The sequence below is a fragment of the Onthophagus taurus genome, chromosome 7, assembly GCF_036711975.1.
Source record: "Onthophagus taurus isolate NC chromosome 7, IU_Otau_3.0, whole genome shotgun sequence".
In the NCBI taxonomy this organism is placed as follows: Eukaryota; Metazoa; Arthropoda; class Insecta; order Coleoptera; family Scarabaeidae; genus Onthophagus; species Onthophagus taurus.
The window spans coordinates 39,730,183-39,749,705 of NC_091972.1; the positions used below are offsets into that span (position 1 = coordinate 39,730,183).

At 32.0% G+C, this 19,523-nt stretch overlaps 1 protein-coding gene and 1 non-coding gene across 2 annotated transcripts; one reads left to right on the top strand and one right to left on the bottom strand.

The window, feature by feature from the left end:
* Positions 1–2,385: 2,385 nt before the first annotated feature.
* Positions 2,386–11,005, bottom strand: LOC111421659 (cytochrome P450 4C1-like). The gene is made up of 9 exons (XM_071197774.1): positions 10,679–11,005; positions 10,521–10,627; positions 10,192–10,468; positions 10,069–10,138; positions 3,794–3,920; positions 3,555–3,740; positions 3,268–3,502; positions 3,032–3,211; positions 2,386–2,981 (listed from the first exon to the last, which is right to left on the bottom strand). Exons 1-9 carry the CDS (start codon positions 10,845–10,847, stop codon positions 2,821–2,823), a joined length of 1,512 nt encoding a protein of 503 aa, XP_071053875.1. The 5' UTR covers positions 10,848–11,005; the 3' UTR covers positions 2,386–2,820.
* A 1,669-nt stretch (positions 11,006–12,674) lies between these two features.
* On the top strand, positions 12,675–12,748 carry TRNAI-AAU (transfer RNA isoleucine (anticodon AAU)). Its single transcript has one exon. It is a non-coding gene; the product is annotated as a tRNA-Ile (tRNA).
* Positions 12,749–19,523: the final 6,775 nt, after the last annotated feature.

Sequence of the window (19,523 nt, forward strand, 5' to 3'; positions counted from 1 at the left end):
ATTCAGATTTAAGTATTATCAACTGCGTTCTCTTCGACTAAAATATTTTCAGATATCTAACACTTCCGGTTATACCGGAAGTCGCGACCTACTTTATTTTTTTAAATGGAACACCCTGTATATTTTTACATATTTGGATTTGTCTGTTTTTAAGGTTTATGAATGACTTTACTTTTTGCAATTTGATTCGGCCCTTCTCGAGTTATTCGAATTTTTCTAGAAAAATCTGCTAAAGCAGACATTTGTTCAAAAAATCATAGAACACTCGATTTTTGGGATATCAATTTAGGATTCAGAACATGATGGAGTATGTTTTGGTGCCGAGTATGGCTGTCTAGAACGTTTGGTCACTTTACTATGGCACGTTACTTTTTCGAAACTTGGAAGTACCATAACTTCATTTTTTTAAATGGCACCCCCCATATTTTATTACTTAGTCGTCTTCGGTGTCTCTTTTTACATCTTTTGTATCCGATATGTCCTATACCTAACATTTATAGTTTGGGAGATAATTAGGGTTTTTTTGAAAAATGCACACACATCGATATTTAACCTAGTGTGTTATGAATACCTAGTGCGACCTAGTGAATAACCGGATGAAGTGAAAGTTTGAAAATTTGTAGACTTGTGATGTTTGATGTCAGCTTTTTAACTAAAGTATTTTCAGGTTCCGGGTACTTGTGGTTACATCGGAAGAGGTGACAATTTTCATATTTCAAATGGAACACCCTGAGTTTTATTACATTTTTCAATCAAAAATGTCAACTACAACGTTACTTTTTATAATTTATAAATCATCTAGTTTGACCGCCGGAAAAAAAAATTTGGTGTTTTGGAATGTTGTTGTGGTTATGTATTATCAGAGGATCAGTAAGGAAAGAGTAAACAGTTTGACATTTGCTAAAGCTATGGTTTATTGCTGTTGGTGTGATGACTAGGTTACTTTTTGTAGTGATCTGTTCTCAAGAAATGCCACATTTGGAATTTAGTAATGAGGATTATTTGAATTTGATAATAATTTATGGAGAGTGCAACCAAATAATTGCGTATACGTGTCGGTTGCAACATACAAATGGCCTAAAATTGAACAAAAATTTCAAAAATGTAATGAAATACAGGGTGTTCCATTTGAAATATGAAAATTGTCACCTCTTCCGGTGTAACCGCAAGTACCCGGAACCTGAAAATATTTTACTAAAAAGCTGGCATCAAACATCAGAAGTCTGCAAATTTTCAAAAGGCCACTTCATATGGTTATACACTAGGTCACACTAGGTATTCATGGCACACTAGGTTAAATATCGATATGATGTGTGCATTTTTCAAAAAACCCTAATTATCTCCCAAACTATAAATGTTAAGTATAAGACATATGGGATATAAAAGATGTAAAATGAGACACCCAAGACGACTAAGTAATAAAATATGGGGGGTGCCATTTAAAAAAATTAAGTTATGGTATTTCCAAATTTCGAAATGTTAACGTGCTGTAGTAAGATGACCAAACGTTCTAGACGGCCGTACTCAGCACCAAAACATAGTCCATCATGTTGCTTACGCATGTTCTGAATCCTAAATTGATATCCCAAAAATCGAGTGTTCTCTGATTTTTGAACAAATGTCTGCTGGAGCAGATTTTTCTAGAAAAATTCGAATAACTCGACAACGGTCGAATCAAATTGCAAAAAGTAAAGTTATTCATAAACCTTGAAAACAGACAAATCCAAATATGTAAAAATATATAGGTTGTTCCATTTAAAAAAATAAAGTAGGTGGTGCTACAAATCTGAAAATATTTTAGTCGAAGAGAATGCAATTAATAATACTTAAATCTGAATTTTCAAATTTTTGTTTTGGCCAGAACCTTGTAAAGTTCTAATGGACGGTCGTCGTGGATGACCCTGTATTTACAGAACAACTCCTCCACACGACTTTTTCATATATTCTCTGGAAGATTCTACCATCACTGTAACTGCGGTTCTCTTTGTATTCCAAACCATGTTAAAGGATTCCATGGAACTCGGCGCTTATGTGAAAAAGAAAATCTGATTAAAATCATAATTTGTGTATTATAGTAACGTTGCCGAGTTTCGAAATAGGAACAAAATTACTTTTCGCTCGTCGGGTGTGTAACTCTTTTATTATTTCAACACCTTTCAAAGTTAACACGCGTATTTTAAAATTGGCACCATTTCGTTAAACGCCTTTCAATCGAAGGTACCGTTTATAATGGCAGTGCACACGAAGTCATTCTTCACTAGAATCCTTCATGCCCTCCCAGGTATTTACTACTACCATCAAAACCTGCAGGCTCGCACATCATCCTTGCAACGTCGATCAAATCGGCTGACTTATCTCGCATTAGTCGGCACAATAAAAAACAACTTATAAATAAAATCTTTGTTAATTTTTATTGATAACGTCATCTATAAAACAAATTGATAAGTTTAAAGTAAAACATTAAACTGTATTTTAGACCATCTACAATACGGTTTCAATTAAACCTTTATTATAACTAATTTGTTATGCAATTTACTTTTTTGTAAATATGTAGTAATGTGCGTGCACAAACGTAGCCTTTCCGGCGACCTTCGCAACTCAATAATATTAATAAAGGATTTCTACTTTCAATTCAATTTTTGCAAATTTTAATATTTTGCAATTTTAATTAAATTTATAAAAATACTTTTTATAAAGCCGATATTGTTGGTATAAATCATGTAAAATAAAAAGATATTTAAAGAAAAATAATATAATAAAGATCACAATTAATAGATTATAGAGAATAAAATATGAAGATGAAAAAATTATTGTTAAATTTTATACTCTTGGTTCTAATTTGATGAATAACCCATCTTTTGGACGTAAAATTAACTCCATCATCGGTTTTATGGTTTTTTCCGTTTGAGTTGAAATTATTCTATAATTTTTTAAGATGTAAGCCAAAATAATTTTTTCTTCATAAATTGCAAATTTTTGTCCTAAAACAAAAATATTTTAAACAAATTTAATGGAAAGATTTACATTAAACCTATGCAATTTCTTGGTCCAGCACTAAACGGAACGTAAGCATAAGGATGTCTATTTTTAGTATTTTCTGGTAAAAATCGGTCCGGATCAAATTTATTAGGTTTTGGAAAAACATTTGGATTTCTATGAAGAGTCACCATTTGAATCGAAATTGTACATCCAGCTGGTATCAAGTACTCCTCTGAAATTAGTATTAAATAATATTTTTGTTTATAAAGAACATAATATAAAACAAACTTAATTTAATATCCTCAATTAATTTTCTTCCTATAAACGGAACGCTTGGATATAATCTTAACGCTTCTTTACAACACCTTTCTAAAAGTTTTAAATCGTTCAAACTATTTATAGTTAAGTTTTCGTAATTTTGAAACACTTGATTGACTTCTTCGTAAACTTTATCTTGGATATCTTGGTGATTTCCCAATAAAAAGAGTGTCCAGTTTATTGCGGCAGTTGTTGTATCATGTCCCTAAAACGAAAAACTTTAAATAATTTCAAAAAATAAAATAAAGTAAATTCACCTCAAACATAAAAGTATCAACTTGTTCCCTTATTTCTTCATCGGTAAGCGCATTTTCTTTATTGGACATTTCAATAAATAAATCGAGAAAAGCTTGACGTTTTTTTATACCAATATCTTCATCTTTTGATGTACTTAAAGAGTGTAAATGATCGCTTTTGTAAGTTTTCTTTCTATCTTGAATAACCTATTTTCATTAAATTTGTATTATTTGAAATTTATTAATTTATTAGCAATTACTTGTTTAGTGAAATTATGTAATGTTGTTAAATATTTATTATATTCTTTTCCGTACGTTGATTTATAAAATATAAAATCGGGGTGTAACCAGGGCGTAGTTAATCTCTTCATGGTTAATTTAGTGATTCTAAAATATATTTCATTTAAATTCAATCAATTTAAATAATAACGTCCCCCAAAAAGTCAACAATACCCTGTTTAATTTAAATTAAATTTTTAAGCCAAGACGAAACTCATATCGAATTTTTAAAAATCTTGATTTGATATACAGGGTGATTCATAACTCGTGTGCAATATTTTGGATTCTGATACAAAATAAAATATTAAACAAAAAAATAAGAATAAAATGTTCTCGTTTTCGAATTTGTTTACGAGTCATAAAAGTTTTACACATTTTAGCACAAAAAGTTTATAGTTAATAAGTTTTCGGAAAAAAAGAGTTGTCATGGAAACGCTATAATGTATATAAAGTCAATTATTTAAAAGTCGCTTGCACTCAAACATTTATTAGTCTCCATGCCAGAATTTACTAATCAAGAATATGCGGGCATTATTTTTGTTTATAGTTTCTGCAATGGAAACGTATTTGCAGCTGCCGAAGATTTCAGAAGAGGCTGAAGAAACTGCTGTATGTCCGAGTCTTTACTCGAACATACAGCAGATTACGGGAATTTGTAATTGCGCGAAATCATGGAGGAGGCCCACGTGTTTGCCACAATGTCCAAATTTCGATGGGTTTGCAGGGTATCTCAGTTATTATGAAAGATAGAAAGTTGCGGCTTTCGCGAACCTGAGCTACTTTTTTGTGAAACTTACAATGGCGCAAACCAAATTTTCATAGCCCTCTTCGTTTTTGATATACAGAGAGTGTTTGAAATTTACGATTTTCAGACACCTCCTGTATCTCGGCTATCCGGAAACATAGTAAAAAAGTAAAAACGGGTTCTAATAGATTTTTTCACGTGAAATCCAATGGTGCACGTAGAATTTTTCTAGTCATCACGGTTTTTGAGTTATAAACACAACTCAAATACCGAATACTCAACTTCTAAAATACTTAACTCTTTATAACTCAAAAACCGTGATGACTAGAAAAATTCTACGTGCACCATCGGATTCTACGTGAAAAAATTTATTACAACCAGTTTTTACGTTTCCGGATAGCCGAGATATAGGAGGTGTCTGAAAATCGTAAATTTTGAAACACTCCCTGTATATCAAAAACAAAGAGGGCTATGAAAATTTTGTTTGCGCCATTGTAAGTTTCACAAAAAAGTAGCTCAGGTTCGCGAAAGCCGCAACTTTCTATCTTTCATAATAACTGAGATACCCTGCAAACCCATCGAAATTTGGACACCCTGTACAGACAGAGGAAGCTCGTATTGACGTGGTTACTGATAAACCTTCCGTAAGCACAAGAAGTAGTACTTCCAGGAGACTTAGACTTTCTCAATCTTTTCTGTATCGAACTTCATCCGTATCACATTCAGCTAGTGCAAAATTTACAACCAGGTGACCAAAAAAGAAGGGTTCAATGTTGTGAATAGTTCTTACAACAACATAGGCTAAATACAATTTTTTTCAATTTAATTGTTTGCTATGACGAAGCAACTTTTACAAGAAATGGTGTCAATAACGTGCATAACAGTCACGTGTACTCAGTAGAGAATCCGCACAGTATTAAGGGATTTCAAAATCACTTTTTTCTACGAAAAGTCGAGCTTCTGCAAGGGTACTATCAAAACCTGTATGGGGGCATTCTTGAACCCAGTCGCCAAACGAACGTAATGTATCAATAGCTACTTTTAAGTTAACATGAACTGATTGCCATAACTTGTTTATATTGTTGACGCGATAAGTTAACATTTCTTTCAAAACTGCTTCACAAACACACAAAATCTTGGCATTTTCTGATTCCTTTGATAACATTGTCAAATTGTAAATAAATAGTTTTAATTGCAGCGATTTGACATTCCCATCTTGTTTCAGACAAACTTTTCAGCGTAATTATTTATCTTTAACATGTTCCCAACGTTTACTTGACGCCGAATAGATTTTGCTGATAAAACCAAAAAACGTGTTGGCTATTGCTGAGGATTTTGCAGCGTCAACCAATAACAAGTTCCAACTGTGACAACCACAACGAATAAAGAATGCTCTTGAGTTAATATTCGGGATTCTTGTTTTAACCTCTTTATTTACGCCGATTATGTTCGCCCCATTATCGTACCCATGTCCTCGACAGTTTTGAATATCTTAGTTGTGTTCCTCCAATTTTTGTAATATGGAATTTGTTAAATACTCCTCCGTTATTTGAGCGACACCAATAAATCCATTGAAGTGTTCTTGAATTTGACCAGTAAAAATATTGCAGTATCGCAATATGATGCTCATTTGCAATCAAGCATGATGGCATAATATTTTGCTTGTCTTACTCTTTGCGTAATTTCCCCAATAACTGAATCAGACATTAATGTAATTAATTCATTTTGGGTATCATGAGTCATATAATGTGAACTCAGTTGTTTTTCGTTAATGCGCTGTAAGTGCACCTGTATTGTTAAATCGTATTTAGACAAAAGTTTAAATAAGTCTATAAAATTGCCGCTGTTTCCGGTTTTATTTACTTGAAGAGATTCTTGATGGCCTCCAAAACCCAAATTATACGCTAAAAAATTTATTATATCGGCTAGTCTTTCAAACAAGTTATACCAATATTTGAGGGATCAATTTTTCATTTTCCATGTCAATCGTTTTTCCATGTTTAATTCCTTTGTACAGGGTGTCCAAATTTCGATGGGTTTGCAGGGTATCTCAGTTATTATGAAAGATAGAAAGTTGCGGTTTTCGCGAACCTGAGCTACTTTTTTGTGAAACTTATAATGCCGCAAACCAAATTTTCATAGACCTCTTCGTTTTTGATATACAGGGAGTATTTCAAAATTTACGATTTTCAGACACCCCCCGTATCTCGGCTATCCGGAAACTTAGTAAAAAAGTAAAAACGGGCTCTAATAGATTTTTTCACGTAGAATCCAATGATGCACGTAGAATTTTTCTAGACATCACGGTTTTTGACTTATAAACACTACTTAGGTTTTTTTAAATGGAACCACTTATATTTTATTTTTTTATTGAACTAGAATTTTTTCAAGCTTTTCAATGATATATAATACTCTATACTTACCTTTATAATTAACCTCGAAATGAAAAAAACCACATTATTTTATAAGTAGGCTATGATAAATTAAGTGATCGCGTTGCTAGGATACCAGAATAAACAAAGAATTTTGAAAATACTATAATATTAATTATTGACTTATTAAAAAAATGTATCTATTAAATTTTGTTTGCAAAAAACGAAAAATTATTAAAAACTAAACATTATGCAAATATGGCTTCAAGTTACAAGAATTGTTCAAAGTTGTTACCATTTTGATGCACACATTGTTCACAAAGTTTAGTAATGCGTTTAATTGCATTTAGAATAGTTATGGGATGTTGCTGTAAATGTGAAAAAGCATCAGTTACAGCAATTTTCAATTCCAATTTTGTTTGATTCTGGGTACTATATACCCGATTCTTGATATATCCCCATAAAAAGAAGTCCAAAATAGATAAATCAGGTGATCTTGCTGGCCATCGCGTTGGACCATGTGTGCCTCTCCACCTACCAGCAAATTCTGCAGTTAGTTAGCGACTCACTAACTGCGCATTATGAGCGGGAGCTCCGTCCTGCTGAAAATAAATATTATTTAGCCTCTTGCAAGATGGCCAATTCGTGGACCAATAATAAAACATGCCACGCTAAAACCAAATTTTCCTTGACGCTCCCGCTCAATTACAATATGTTGGTTTTCTTGATGCCAATGCCTGTTATTATGACGATTATAGATTCCTGTGCTGATAAAATATGCCTCATCAGACCATATAATAGAGGAACTAAATTCAATGTTATTTTGTGCATGGTTCAAATACCAGTCACAGAATTCCAAACGTCGTTCGGCATCTCCCGGGTGTAAGTGGTGAACTATTTGTTCTTTGTAGGGTTTATATTTATACTTTTTTAGAATCGCACAGGCTGTCGATTTTTTAATTCCAACTTGACATTCAATTTCCCTACATGATGTTTTAGGCGCGGCTTCCACACATCCTAACACGGTAATTTCATTGTTATTCCGATTTTCTTTATTATATTTTTTTGGCCTGGGCATCAAACAACTTCCATCATTGATCAAATTACGCTTTATTCGCAAAAAAATTTTTGAATTTGGTTGCGCTCTTTCTGAATATCTGAAGTGAAACAATCTGCTAATAAAATGTTATTGCTGATAAATGTTTATACCTATTTATGTATGTATAATTCAGCAACTTGATTAACATTTTTATTTGCATGAATGTAACATGCTAGCATGTCATATTTTTCATAATTTTCATAGCGCTCCATTTCAAGAAAAAGATAATTAAGTTAAGTTAATTAAAGGTAATTAAGTAACACACGACTTATTGTTACAAAATTCAAAATTAAGTTTGACAGTAATTAATTATATTTACTTTGTTTATTCTGGTATCCTAGCAACGCGATCACTTAATAGACAACCTAAGCCTTGACGTAACAGAGATGGGCGGAGCTTATATCGACTCCAAACATTTTCATAGCTAAGTGTGTTGCTAACGGTAAATCACCATATGCAATTTTTCAATTAGTGTTCAAATAAAATAAACTAAGTGACTTTTTATGACATTTTAAATGACATTTTTATTACGGTTTATCATTAGTAACTGTGGTTAGCAACGAAATTGTTTGGAGTCGATATAAGCTCCGCCCATCTCTGTGACGTCAGGCTAGGCAGTCTATTTATCATTGCCTACTTATAAAATAATGTATTTTATTCAATTTCGAGGTTAATTATAAAGGTAAGTATAGAGTATTATATATCATTGAAAAGCTTGAAAAAAATCCAGTTCAATAAAAAAATAAAATATAGGTGGTTCCATTTAAAAAAACCTAAGTTGTGTTTATAACTCAAAAACCGTGATGACTAGAAAAATTCTACGTGCACCATTGGATTCTCCGTGAAAAAATCTATTAGAACCCGTTTTTACTTATTTATTAAGTGTTTCCGGATAGCCGAGATACGGGGGGTGTCTGAAAATCGTAAATTTTGAAATACTCCCTGTATATCAAAAACGAAGACGTCTATGAAAATTTGGTTTGCGGCATTATAAGTTTCACAAAAAAGTAGCTCAGGTTCGCGAAAACCGCAACTTTCTATCTTTCATAATAACTGAGATATCCTGCAAACCCAACGAAATTTGGACACCCTGTACAGTACCATCCATTTAAACATGAACTCCATGTGTCCTTAAATCTTTTCGTGTCTTTGCAATATTCTTCCTAAATCCTTCCAGTCACAACATCCTTCTTTTATTATTTGTGTTTGCAAGTTTGAAAAAAGTCATCATGGAACGCAATCCTTAAATATAGAGTAGACTAACCATCTACGACGCTGTGATTCGCCATTACATAGTTCGCGAGTAAAATGAAAGTTAGAAAATTGTCTTTTATTAATGTCTTTCAGGTAGTTTTGATAGGCTACCTCTAAATTTTGATACAATTCGTTTTGAACCAAGTCACGACGCACTGAGTTCGATATTTGAAACGCCTATTTTCCTGGATCTGAACTTACCAGAGATTCATGTAAATTACCAGCTTGGTCGTGTTTTTCAGAAATGTTGTTCTCATTTCAATCAGTTTCTGAACACATTTCATACTTAATCTCCCTGCTTTTAGAATCTGATACAGATTCTGGTGAAGCTGTAGGTCTTTAATAGAAGCTCTTTAATATGTTACTTCAGAAAAAAAGAAAACATTTCTTCCTAAAAAATCGTTGAGAAGATTAAAGCGACTTGTTTGCGAGGCCCTGTTATGCGTGAGGCGCCGCCACTGTTAACAAATAATGTTTGGTGACAAAATTATGGCCCATTTTTCTCTTTCCCAAAAATATTTAGAAATGTTAGAAAACATTTTGTTTCACATTATAACGAATATACCATTAAAGATTAGCCCCTAAATGTTTTTAACAAGACGATGCCCCAGTACGAGATAATTTCTTTCAAATCATTGAATTTGAAAGTTTTCTGAAAATCCATTATCATCAAACTTGACACCATGGGATTTTTTTTGGGGATACCTTAAGAATGTGAAATTTTCGGAAAAAAATTAAAAAAATAGAGTGTTGCTGACTTTTGGCGGACACTCTACATGATCACACCCGTAAATGCTTTTTATGTATTCATTTTCTGGATCGTCTAAGGCGTTAATTTTAACACCCATTGCAGTTTCTAAAATTAAATTATGTGAAATAAATTTATAAAAAAATTTGTTTTATATATACCACAAATAATATCTAAAGTACATCTTGTTATGTACGGATATAAATTGAAAATATCCCCATCGGCTTTATCCTTTAATACTTCCACCAATTTTTGACTTTTTTCCACGAAAATATCCACAAAGTTTTCCAAGATTTTAAAGTGAAAAGTTGGAGTAATAATCTTCCTATGTCTATGCCATTTCTCTCCTGTACTGGTTAGCAAACCTTCTCCGAGCCAAGGATGTGCTATTTTGTACATTTTACTTTTTGAAATTTGAGTTGAATTGTTTAGAATAACCTAAAAAATTCTGCTTCAATTAAACTTTAAATGTTAATGAAATCGATTTTACCTCAACAGTTTCTGGTTCTATACAATGTACGACCGGTACATTACCCAACCATGTTCTTACCACTGGACCATATCTTCTCAAAACAGTTTTTACCACAAAAAACATCGCTAATAAAAAAAATTGTATATTTTTCTTTTTATTTATTTAGTAATTATTACCTGATTTAGGAATAAAAAGTAGAGGCCAAGTTGTCCCAAAAACGGGAAGTTTAATCGGCCCAGGAACTTTATCCACATATTTAGTTACCCTATCGCGTAACAACACCTCCAAACTAAAATAAAGAACTAAAATTGTTGTTACGATTATTAACAAATTAAAAGGGTCCATGTCTTGTTGTTAGAATGACCATGCATTAAATGAAGCCAAATATATAATCACCGATAAAACCAGACGTTATCTTAGCTGCTTGAGTTTCAAGTATACACTATGAAGGTCAATAATCAATTATGTATTAAAAATTAAATAACTTAATTTATTAGTTTTATTTTGTGCTTAAGATCAATTAAATATTGAAAATGACACAACAAAAATTGAATTTATGATAAAGGTTTTGCGATGTCTATCGAAAATGAATCATTTAGATGAGAAATGATGATCATTATTTTAAAATCAAGACAACAGTGGTTTATTTTAAATGATCATCAACACCATAAATTTTATCTAAACTTTTAACTTTTTAAACTCTTTTGCTCATACTGCAGATCAAAAAATAAACTTAAGAATTGCAGATTGGGTTGCATAAAGAACACTGTCTTATGGAAAAAGTTAAGGAGTGTATACGATTTGTTACTTTGTTAATATTGGCAGAAGTTTATAAATCCCATAACGCAGGAGATGGATAACTGCAAACAATCAATTAGTTTTTATTACATTAATTATTAAATATTAATAAAAAGTCAATTAAAACACAATTTTTAGGTGAATTTGATGTATGTATTTTGAAATTGATTGAAAGGTACCAGAAAATAAAAAATACTTATTGGTACCAATGTGTCAAAATGTTAGTAATTGTTAAGGAACGTCCTTTGGGTGATTAAAAAAGGTGAAGGAATAAACAGGTTGATTTCGATGTTTTTTGAAACTGTTTCAAAGGTGCTAGAAAATAGAAAATACTTATTTATGTGACAAAATGGCATTAATTGATAAAAAACGTCCTTAGGATAATTGAAGGAATTAAAAAGTTGATTTTGATTGATGTATGCCAAAATGCTACTAATTGATTAAAAACATCTCTAAGACAATTTGTTATCTAAGTTGCTAAATTGTCAGCTAAATGTAGAAATCTTAGCATTTTCAAAAGCCCCTTTAATCACATCATTCGATCAATTCTTTCCCAATGAAAGTTGTCACCACCAGACCATTTTAAGGCCAATACAATGGAACATTAAATAGAACAAAGTGAGACGACGTAAGAGTGCAATATGGAACTTATTCACAGTTAAAGATAAACCATTCAGTAATTTGTAAATACTGCAGTAAGGAGTACTTCGCAAATGTATATAAAATAACGATACACATATTTAACCAATGTGTTAAGTGCCCAGTGGATATTAAAAGGCGCATTCAACCAAAACTTCCGAAAATTTTGCAACGAATTACATCGACGATAGAATCAAACACTTCGATCCACAAAATGCACAGTGCACTCTCTGAACTAGAACTAAAAATTATACGTAACATTTCAAATTTTGCACATCTGAGGAAGAAGGAGATACAATAAATCAAAAGGTATTTAATCGCAAGGAATTTGATTCGCAGTACTACTGAATCCTTGTTATAAAGGAAGCAGTACACAACCTATCCCAGTTAATACATTTGGATGTAATGGCAAATTCGGCAAATTATAAATCAAATGATGGATTGTGGGGAAATAGATTTTTGTGGACCAGTGTAGTAAAGATTAATTCAGTTGCATGGTGATAGCAGCTCCAATCTGAGTAAGGTTGCTGTTAGGATTTTATCAGTCCCAGTGTCTTCATAAACTGTTCTTCAATAAACTGTTATTATCCTTTATATCGTTTAGAAACAATCGTCAGTAATATAAGCAATAAAAAAATGTTGGCCGCGTAGAATGCTCAAATACCCGTATGTGCGTCATATGGAACAATCTGCCTATAATGACTTTGATTATAATGAATGATCTTTTTATATATAGGCCCATTAGCTCAGTTGGTTAGAGCGTCGTGCTAATAACGCGAAGGTCGCGGGTTCGATCCCCCCATGGGCCAATTCTTTTTTTTCTTTAATCAACATTTTTTTATAATAAGATCAAAAATCAGTTAAATTTTCAATTCACATGGTACATAAATTATTAAATATTAAAAACTAAATATTATATGGGCTACCCAGATAATATTTATTTATACAGGAAAAATAAATATTAAATAAATATATTTATTTTAGGTGGTTCAGTTTTAAATCGGGAAACTTTAGTAGGTTTAGTACTTGCCAAAATAACGCAAGTTGCAGATAATGAAATTCACCATCCCCTTGATTTTTTTTAGAAGAACTTTTTAATGCTATGGAATATTAACATAAAAAATATGGGTTGTGTAAAGCTCATCCTTTAGTGGTACTTTTTTGTCTTCTTAGTATTTTCCTTAGTAGTTAATAGTTTCCGTGTACAAAAATAAAATATCGTGCTATGTACCGCCATGTTTAAATAAAATTATTCTAAAAGTTGGCTCTGAGAACTTGTAAGTTCAGTTACTTTTGACTGTTATTAAGCAAGAGTATCAATTTTTTAATATTGTTTAAAACAACGTAATTTGTTCAGACAGAAATTCATCATATTTATGGTTTTTCTTATGAAAATCATAATTAATTGGTGTTATTTCGTTAGTACTAGATCCTAGTAAGTGCACAACTTCCATAGCCAGCTATAAAGAAATTTTTTTTTAATAATAGCAGCACTTTACAGTACAGGATGGATCAAATTCGATGTCCGAATAGGCTAACTCGGAAACTATAAGAGTTAGAAAAAAAGTAGCTTACATGTCATGATCTCGTTTTTCGAGAAACTGCTAATGCCGAAAACCTCATAGCGCTATCGTCTTTTGTTTTTCCCCTAGAGGCCAAAATTGAAAATATCGTAAAACCAATAAGTGCAATTATCTTGGTTATTATTATAGGTGGAGTATTATAACTACGACATTATACGGACACTTTTTTACGGAGAATTTCATGACATAGTCAAAAAAAATTTTTCGGTTTTAGATTTTGAGATATCACGAGAATTTTCATTTTTTTTTACATGGAAACAACCACTGATTATTCGCTTATTAAATTAGTTATTTTTTTCTGATTACAAAAATATAGGGTTCGACAGGTCTATTTCTTATTGTTTTAGAATAAAGCTAAAAATAAACTTTTTTTATAAAATTTCCATCTAGTGTCGCCGAGGAAATTAAATTTACAGTTTCCTGTAAATTACGGGCGGTAGATAAAATCTAAAAAGTTAACAATTAAATACGAAGATAACTTCTGGTATTTAAACACAAATAATTTTTTAATATGTAACATTCTAACATGTCAAACTTTTCAAAATTTTCGTAATTGATCTTAAAAACAGGATTTTTAAAGTGACACTTCAGAAAATTTTTGAATACAAACAAATGTTGCTATGTTTATTTGAATTAAAAATAGAACATGAGCGCCATCTATCGATAATTTATTAAGTCATTTAAAAATAATATTATATCGTAATAAAGAATGTGAAATAATGCAATCTATTCCAACTTTTGTGTAAAACATATATAAATTAAACAGTTCAACAAATATATTTGTTTCAAATATCAGAAATATGTTTTTTTCATTTTTAGTTATAGAATCGTAATTTACAGAAAACTGTAAATTTCATTTCTTGGACGACACTAAAAGAAAAGTTTATTTTTAGTTTTATTCTACAACAATAAGAAATAGACCTGTCAAACCCTATATTTTTGTAATCAGAAAAAAATAACGAATTTATTAAGCGAATAATCAGTGATTGTTTCCATTTAAAAAAACGAAAATTGTGATAACATCTCAAAATCTAAAACCGACAAAATATTTTTGACTACGTCATGAAATTCTCTGTAAAAAAGTGTCCATATAATGTCTTAGTTATAATACTCCACCTATAATAATAATAATAATAATAACCAAGATAATGACATTTGCGGGTTTTACGATATTTTCAATTTTGGCCTCTAGCGGAAAAACAAAAGACGAAAGCGCTATGAGATTTTCGGCATTTGCAGTTTCTCGAAAAACGAGATCATGACATGTCAGCTACTTTTCTTCTAACTCTTATAGTTTTCGAGTAAGCCTATTCGAATTTGAACCATTCTGTACAGTGTAGCATATTTTAGTTTTTTACGCTAAAACTATTATCTTTAAGGAAAAAAGTAGAGACAAAAAAGTACCAATAATGAATGAGCTTTACAACCCATATTATTTTATGTTAATATTCCACGGCGTTAAAAACTTGTTTTAAAAAAATCAAAGGAGTTTGTGAATTTCATCCAATTAGAGTGCGTTAGGGTTAAAAATAAGGTATTTCAAATTCTACGGTTTACTTATACCAGAAATAAAAGATAAAATGTAAATTTTTGGCTTAACTTTGACAGTTCATAGCTCGAAAACAAAAGACCCTATGTTTATACAGAATGTGTCAAATGTCTGGAATATAGCCAATAACTTCGTCATTTGTGGTTTTAAACAAAAATATTTCAATACAAGTTTCTTTATTAATCGTGGCGCATTTTTTGGCGATATTTGCTTGTTTGTATTGTTTTTAGTTTCGTTGCTATGACAACCAACATTGTTATTTTAAATGGGATGCATATATTTTCTTTGCACACTTTGACAGAGGATAAATCCCTCTATGCGATGAACATGTCAAATCATATGGTTGTATAAGAAAACAATGGAAAAAAACGCGTTTTCTGAAAATATTAAATCAGCAAATTACTATCAAAGTAGGTGCCGAAATAACGCCGTTGACAACTTTAAATGTCAAAAAATGACAGTTCAAACAAATACTCCCTCTGTCCCATAATAAATGACCGATTTTGGCATTTCCCGAAACTTAACGTTATTTCGAAATGTCAGTTGCAATCTTGTATTCCATCAAGTGACTTAAGTCAAAACTGACACATGAATGTTGTCAATAAATTTAAACGCGTCTACTTAACTTTTGAGTAGTGATTTATAAATCATACGTCGTCTTGTTATTTCTAAAAGTACCGGAGTGGTCACATAATGGACCGTCGAGGAGTTTTTGAAGTTGTGTCTCAACGAAAAAGGCCTAACCTAAACTAGGAAGCGCGTCAAAGTGTGTACCATTATTTGCTAGAAGTAAGTGTAAATGGTAAACTTAAGCATGGATCGATAAAGGATGCAGCTGCTCGGTATTCTGTATCGGAGAAGACTATAAGTCGAATTTGTGTAATGTAAATTCTCGAAAATCTGGAAGAGTCGGCAGGAAACGAAAAATCGTAGATATAGAAAAAATAAAAGAGATTCATCGCCGCAGAAATATCCGATCACTTGCATATGCCATTGGAATTTCAAAAAGCACAATTCACAAAAGCATTAAATCTGGACTGATCAAACCTCATTCAAGCGCAGTAAAACCATTTCTTACTGACCGTAACAAAATCCAACGTTTGGAATACTGCTTGGCAATGCTTGATTCTGAAAGTATCGCTGCTGGTGCACCTATTTTTAACGATATGAAAAACTACATTCATGTTGACGAGAAATGGTTTTATTTAAAAAAGACCTCTAATAAATACTACCTCGCTCATGATGAGAGGGAGCCTCATGAAACGTGTAAAAGTATAAAGAGGTTTATTACGAAGGTCATGTTTTTAGCCGCTGTTGCGCCTTAAAATTAACTAATGGGTAATTATACAGAAACTATCATTTTTCACATGGTAATTTGAAAATAGTTTTTTTATTCCAAATTTTGTTTTTTAATACACAAACACGAACTTTTGTTCAAAATGAACCTTGCAACGTTCAAGATCAAACAGTTCAATTATTTTCTAGCCAGAATTGACTTGTTTTTGTAAAAACGATATGCAGAGGAATGACGAGATAAGCAGAGGAATGATTTTTTAATTTGATACGGCAAAATAATACAATATTAGGCATAATATGCATGTTAAAACCAAAACAGTGAATAGGGAAAACTAAAATACAAACTTGCTTAAAACAAAAGAATATTCAATGCAATAACGTTTTACACTTGAACAAGCAGCTTCTTCATCTTCGTCAGAATAAACGTCTTCAAACTGTAGCTTGTTTTGAACTTTTATGGAACCGCTGATATATCTGCTTAAAGGAGTGTCCTCATCATCACTAGACGTGTCACTAGAAGATAGTTCATCATTAAGCCCAATTTTGTTGAATTCAAGGGAACCAATGAAGTATTTTTTATTGCCGTTTATGAAAGTGCTAAGTTCATAAAAGTTTAATCTGATGCTACTTTCATAATCTTCTTTTTTTATTTGGTGTACTTTCATTGTTCCTCTAAAGGTTTGTAGCAAAACATTCTTAAGTTTTTGGGACATTTCATCAATTTTGTCTGCATCAATCTGATAGCAAGTTATGTTCTGAATGTTTTGGCACAGGTTATTCAACATAGCTTTTATTTTGACCATATCTGCTCCTTGACCAACCAATTTATCTAACGTCCTTTTAGTAACTCCTCCTATCCCGTCAGGTGCCCCCTTTCCGTGACCAGCTTCTAAATAGTTCCAAATAAAAATTTTTACTTTTGGGTGCAATTTTGGCAACTCGATTGCTAGGAAATAAAACATGGTTTTATTACGGTATTGAGTCGACGGTGAGTCACTAATAAAGTGAAGCGTATCAACTGTTGGGTAAGAGTTTGTTATGCACTTTATTATTGGGTCTAAATGCGCCCAAATGGCCGGGACATTATGTAGAAGCGATTCTGATAAAGTGCAAAAGCATTGTTGCTGTACCTCATCTTGTTTGGTATATACAACAACAGTATGTAGAGATATCTGTTTTCTTGATCCTCCGAAGTGGAATGCTTGCATCTCTTCTGCATATTTCATGTTGTAGTTTCCACTAAAATCCATGTGAATAACCGCCTCGGTAATTCGAAGATTCTCTTTAAGTTCTTTGAGTTATTTGTACTGATGTAAGGATCTGCCTTTGTGCTTCAGAAATGGTATAATACTTTGCTTAAAATCAGCTATAATATCAGAAACCTGGCATTCAACTTTCTTCTTTGATGTCTTTCTAACCTGCTTTTCTTTTTGTGATGTCTTGTCAACATACGTGCATTTTTCTGCCATCCATTTGAAGTAGTAACTGCGTTCCCTAGGGTTGTATTCACGGAATGATATTTGCATAGAAATACATTTATCGCATCTCTAGAACTGGTCATTCCTCTGTGCCTGTCATCAGTCCTCTGGATCTCAGTAATCCAGAGGAATGGTGCCAGAGGAATGACGACTTCTTCGTTTATTAGTTTTTAGTTTAGGAAATTGGATGCATCCTAACCTACAAATTGGTCCACGGAAAGGAAACTCATTATTTCGTATTTAAATGAGGGAATGGATGCAACAAAAATATAAATAAAGTAAATACACTTATCAGAGGAATGGTCAATCTGTGTGTGACATTAACAATTTGGGAACAAAATGTTAAAAAGAACACGTATTGTTTTAGTTCGACAACATTTGCTTACTGACACTCTGCAAGAACTAGGTTAGGAAAAGCATTCTTGCGTGCCAGAGGAATGACCGCTAAAGGTGGTAACATAGTTTCTATCATCTTTTTGAGGGGAGTTTTAAAGTGAAACATATTTTTATATTAGTTTTACTGAAAGTTCAGGTTTGCTTAATCAAAATGTAAAATTACAAATGAAGAATGTTAATAGATTTTTGTCTAATATGTACATAATGTTAGACGTCTCCAGTTATAACATGCCAGAGGAATGATATTTTGACATGATTTTTTACTATAATTTAATAATAATATGTATGATTTCATTAACTCTTTAAGAACTCAATATAGCTGGTCTATACTTTTCTAGAAACAATACGATATTTGTAGAAAGTAATTTTTTGTCGAAATTGTTACCGGTAACAGCAAAAATGATAGTTTCTATAGAATTACCGTAATGCTTCAATAACCCTAATGTGTCAACCCCCGAATAGTCCGGATACCAATGTTCTGGACCTCGATTTTTTTAATGCAATACAGACGCTGCAGTATCAAACTGCTGCTTCAAACATCGATCAATTCATCGATTCAGTCACCAAGGCTTTTAACGATCTAAGTCATGAAACATTAAACAAGGTCTTCTTAACACATCAACAGTGTATGATAGAGACAATGACAGCAAATGGCGGCAATAATTATAGGTTGCCTCACTTAGGCAAGAATAAGTTGCTTAGACGAGGAGACTTACCACTTTATCTTAAATGCGGTATAGAGCTCGTCGAAGCTACTCAGGCAAAGATTAGTAGCAGTAATTAGTAATTAAGTAGTGTTATTATTATTCTTACAGTTTTGTAAAGTTATAAATATATTTCTTAAGAATTTTGACGGATATAATTTTTAAATTTTCACCATATCGGTCACTTATTATGGGACAGAGGGAGTATGTGTTACTAAACCGCGATTTTCCGCGAAAATGTATGGAAAATCGAAAAAATAAAATATATCACTCATTAAGAACACATCAGGCTACCATCTGTTCAAAATTAAAATTTTTGAGTACGATAGTTTTCGAAAAAAAATATCACAAAGTTTTTTCATTTAACACGCGATAACAAGAAAACCGTGAATCCGAAAATTTTTAAATTACCATATGTTACGCAGAAATGTTCAGTGATTACAACAAACTTTGTCACATTTTTTTTTATTGAGCGGTTGCGAAGATATCGATCTCTAAAGTGAGGGGCCTTGTCTTTTTGCATGGATAGTAGTTTATTGCTAAAACGGTAATAAAACGAATAAAGAAAACATCAAGCA